The 4490-nt window shown below is 36.4% G+C and overlaps 1 protein-coding gene across 1 annotated transcript; it reads right to left on the bottom strand.

Annotated features, from left to right (window-relative positions):
- Positions 1 to 819: 819 nt before the first annotated feature.
- LOC125870925 (putative kinase-like protein TMKL1) lies at positions 820 to 4057 on the bottom strand. Its single transcript, XM_049551473.1, has 2 exons — positions 2573 to 4057; positions 820 to 1677 (listed from the first exon to the last, which is right to left on the bottom strand). Exons 1-2 carry the CDS (start codon positions 3924 to 3926, stop codon positions 1040 to 1042), a joined length of 1992 nt encoding a protein of 663 aa, XP_049407430.1. The 5' UTR covers positions 3927 to 4057; the 3' UTR covers positions 820 to 1039.
- Between the last annotated feature and the right edge of the window lie 433 nt (positions 4058 to 4490).

Here is a 4490-nt window from a genome sequence, read left to right as displayed (position 1 = left end):
AAATTATTCATAAATCTAATGAGATCTGCACGAAGCGCGGATGTGTTTACTAGTTGTATATAACTTGATGAAAATATACAAATATGATCTAAACTATATAGTTGCTGAAAATATACAATTAATACAAAATACAAAAAGGCATAATAACATTGATGCAACAAATTCATAAAATCATGTACAACATAATGTGAAATTTATTGATACAAAAATAACTCACACAAAATATACAACTTTCATTTGTATATTGACTACCAATATTTGTATGAGCGAATACCACTTTGATTTGTATATTTGTATTTTTTATCATTTGTTGTCTTGAGAAAGTTACTATTTGTATTTATATATTGACAGTTAACATTTATATTCGTATCATTGACGGTTACTATTTGTATTAGTATTGAAAGTTAAAGGAGGTGGAGGGAGAGAAAGGGGATAGAGAGATGAGAGATGGGGGGTACAAAGAAGAGAGAGGCAAGCAAGAGAGCACAAAGAGAAGAGAGAGGTGCGCAGAAAGGAAAAAGAAAGAGGAGAGAGATGAGGGAAAGAGGAGAGAGAAAATTGCTATAAAACTATATCTACAAATTGTAATTCTTTCAAACTATAGCGGTATACAGTAAATACATATCATATGATTGGCTTGTAATTTTCCCAAGTGCTCTGCTTTATGTTTACCCTGCTTACCAGATTATAGCCATTTCATACATATGGTGCAGAAAATATAATCTTTTTTGACCCCATACAATCTAACATTTGGAGCACATTGAATTTCTTTTGCATATATATATTTATAGAAGGTAGGCTAATGCAGGAACAAATTGAAAAAAAAAAGGCACACTGTAATATCCAATTTGATGCCTAATGTGACACATTGTCTATTGTCAGTTTGTCTATGATAAGATATTCCCCAACAATGCAAAGCCAAAGGTAAATAGTTGAAATAGTAAGTAAGAAAGCTATAGCCATTTAGCCCTCTTTCCTTTTAGGAGGAAAAACAGGCATAATATGCGACAATATTCATTACTAAAGTCACAACATGAGCTTAAAAGGGAGTACCACTTCCACTCCTAGTTTCAGCAGGGCTGTACAACGCAGACCGGTTTCTAGGTCTATTCTCCTCTAACTGCCTTACTACTTCATCCATCGACGGTCTTACAGTAGCAACAGGAGCACAACATCCCATTGCAAGTCTCAAGGCCTGTACCAAACCTTCTTCCATTGGATTCCTAATTCCCTTCAAAAGCTCCATGTCGAATACCTCCATAGTCGTTTCTTCCAGAACTGCAACTTTAACTAGTGCAGGCAAATCAACATTGTCCCCGTTTCTACCATTCTTACCAGGTTTCTTTCCTAGAAGAATCTCCAACAGTAGGATACCAAAAGCGTAAACATCACTTCTTGAGTTGCACTTCTTCATCCTTTGCAGCTCTGGTGCCTTGTAACCTTCAGCTTTTGCAACTGATACAATTTCATCAGCTACAGCTGGGATCATTATTTTGTCAAGTCCAAATTCAGTAAGCCTGGCAACGAAGAATTCATCAACAAGAACATTCTTTGATCTAACATTCCCATGAGTAATGGGAGTTTCCAGACCATGAAGGTGTGCTAGTCCTCTGGCTATGCCCAATGCTATTTTGTGTCTTCTAGCCCAATTCAACACTGGCTTCCCGACTCTTGATTCTGTAGACAATCAGAAAATATCATAATCAAATTCACTAATCCTTAGAGCTATTAAGGTTGAACGAACAAGGATATAAAAATTTGTTGGGTTCCAACATTTATTGGCGCAAACTACTGTCAATGACCAAACTACTGCTAAATTAGCAGTACAAGAAATGAGGAACAGGAAACAACCAGAGCATCAATAGATTGCATCAAGCTAAAGGAACTATAGAAGCTTACTACACCAAGCCCAAATGCTTGGAAATGAGCTTTCATCAGTTGATCTAGGGCCACAGAGTTCTTTAAAGCGAAATTATAAATGAATGGTTGATCAAGGCATCTGATAGTTGCATCGGCAGTTTAATGATAATGTGCTAGTTCTTTTTTTTCCATTTTTCTTGGATGAGTAAGTATATATGATAGGGATACTTTTTCTTTGTTGACCAAACAGGAATGCATATGGCAGTTCGTGTATTGGAAGATGATGCACAGGAGAGGATATAGGTTGGATCAACTTAACTTAGCGAAAAGGATATCGGTCAGAATAAATAGAACATTCTCTATATTCGTGTAACATAATATCTCTATATTGTGCATTCAATAACTAATTCAGTTTCTCTTAAGATGCTAAGTTCAGCTACATTTATATTTTTCAGGCTGTTGTAAATGATCTATTTATGCACTAATACTTCAATTACAACCCCACTGTGTGAAAAGGCTACAACTTGAAGTCCACACATCTTAGTCTCTCAAGCAAATAACCAAAGCTGCTGAAAATGAGCCTAAGAACTATTGCTACTTCCCTATGAGGCAACACTTAATACAATAACGTCAACGTAATTGAGCTTGCATTGATTTTCATTAGTAAAACTTGAAAGAGCAAACATGAGAACATAAAGAAGCTAGAATTTACCATGTAAGAGTTCATGAAGATTCCTGTTTGGGAGATAATCATATATGAGAAGCTTCTCTCCTCTCTTCCCTTGATAGAAGGCTCTCAAAGGAATTAAATTCTCGTGTCGAACTCTTCCCAGCTGTCTAATCACAGTTAAACATGTACCTCCATCCTTACAACTGCCTTCCCTCAACAACCTCAAAGCTATAGTTCCACCATCAGCTAATTTTGCCTTATAAATAGTCCCATAACTAGTCTTCTCCATGACTTGCCCCGTCGCATTCAGCACATCCTCCAGAGTCAGATGCTCACCTCCCTGAAACAAGATGAGCTTCCCCTCACCACAACCAGCTTCCTCATCTTCAACTTCCTCAAATTCCTCCTCTTCTTCATCAGCATGTCTCTTCTTTTTCCCTTGAAAATACCCAATCAATAGTGATGCCACAACCACCAATGCAGCCATTAGACCAATAACAATACCAGCAATTGCACCAGGACTCATTCCAGAGCTTCCACTACAAGGCCCCAAAGGATGTCCACAAAGAGTAGGATTATTTCCCTCAAAAACATCCACACCAAACTTAGATTCCCCAAAATTTGGCAACACCCCACTAAAATTATTATGTGAGAGATTCAATTTTTCCAGCTTTAATGCAGCTAATGTCTCAGGAACAGGACCAGAAAAATTGTTATCCCCTAAATCAAGCTCTTTAAGACCATTAAACCTAGTTATAAACAGAGGAAAATCCCCAGAAAATCTGTTTTGCCCAAAATCAAGAAACTGCAAATTCTTACAAGTAGCATCAGGTAATGCAGGGTTAGGAAGAGAACCAGACAAAGAATTACCATGAATCTTGAAAGAAACCATCTTCTCACAAAGATTCCATATTGAAGTTGGAAGTGTCCCAGTAAGACTATTGCCACTCAACTCAATATCAGAAAGAGAAGAGCTGTAGCCAAGCTCAAGAGGGATGGACCCATGTAGTCCATTCACACCAAGATAAAGACTTTGCAGTGTAGAAAGCTCACCAAGCTCCCTAGGGAGTGTTCCAGAGAGATTAGCTGATGGCAACTGTAGAGAAACAAGATGCAAAGATGGGTTTCTGTAAAGAGAAAGACTTGTCCATTGGGGTGAAGATAGGTCACTACAGAGCAAAGAAGTACCATTTGTGAAAACCCATTTGAGACCTCTCCATTGACAAAGAGGAACTGAAATATTCCATGAAGATAACAACAAATTATCAGTGTTACCCTGAAGTGAGGGTTTAATGTTCTGTAACAGAAGCTGAACATCAGATGCAGCAGAAGTAGTAGTGAAGGCTATGACAAAGACAATGTAGAAGGAGAGAAGAAGAACCCTCTGAAGTGCCATTGAATGAAAGAGGAAAAAGAGGAAAATGTGATGAGTGAAGGAAGTGGAAGAACTTGTTTCTTGGGGTTTTTCTTTTTGGGAAAGCTGACACTTTGTTGACTGCCCCTCAGCACAAAGCTCATAAATTCACACTTCTCATTTTTTTAAATATAATTGTGATGATTACCCTTTAACTCCACCTTGCTTCCTTTTTCTGTTTTTGAAAAAACAAAAAACTATAGCAATGAAATTAATTTGCTCATAACTCTACTAATTATATACAAATGTTAGGTGAACTCATTCAATAAAATTAGAGTACATTGACTCATACTACTTGTTGTACTATGATTCAAATATGTTATTTATATGTTTCACCAACTCAATTGTCCTTTTACTCCATCATATTAGAGCTATGCAACATAAAAGCAATAAAAATAAAAATATATCAATGAAATCTTAGATGTAATTTTGAAAAAATAGAATGTACGTAAATTTACAAAATAATTTCAGTTATTTGAGATTCATAAATCGTTTGATAAGTTTGTGTGATATAAAAAATGTATAGATATTTATTTGAGAAGTGCT

This window comes from Solanum stenotomum, chromosome 7, assembly GCF_019186545.1.
Source record: "Solanum stenotomum isolate F172 chromosome 7, ASM1918654v1, whole genome shotgun sequence".
NCBI lineage: Eukaryota > Viridiplantae > Streptophyta > Magnoliopsida > Solanales > Solanaceae > Solanum > Solanum stenotomum.
The sequence above is the reverse complement of the archived record's forward strand: the minus strand, read 5'-3'. Positions and strand labels throughout refer to the sequence as shown.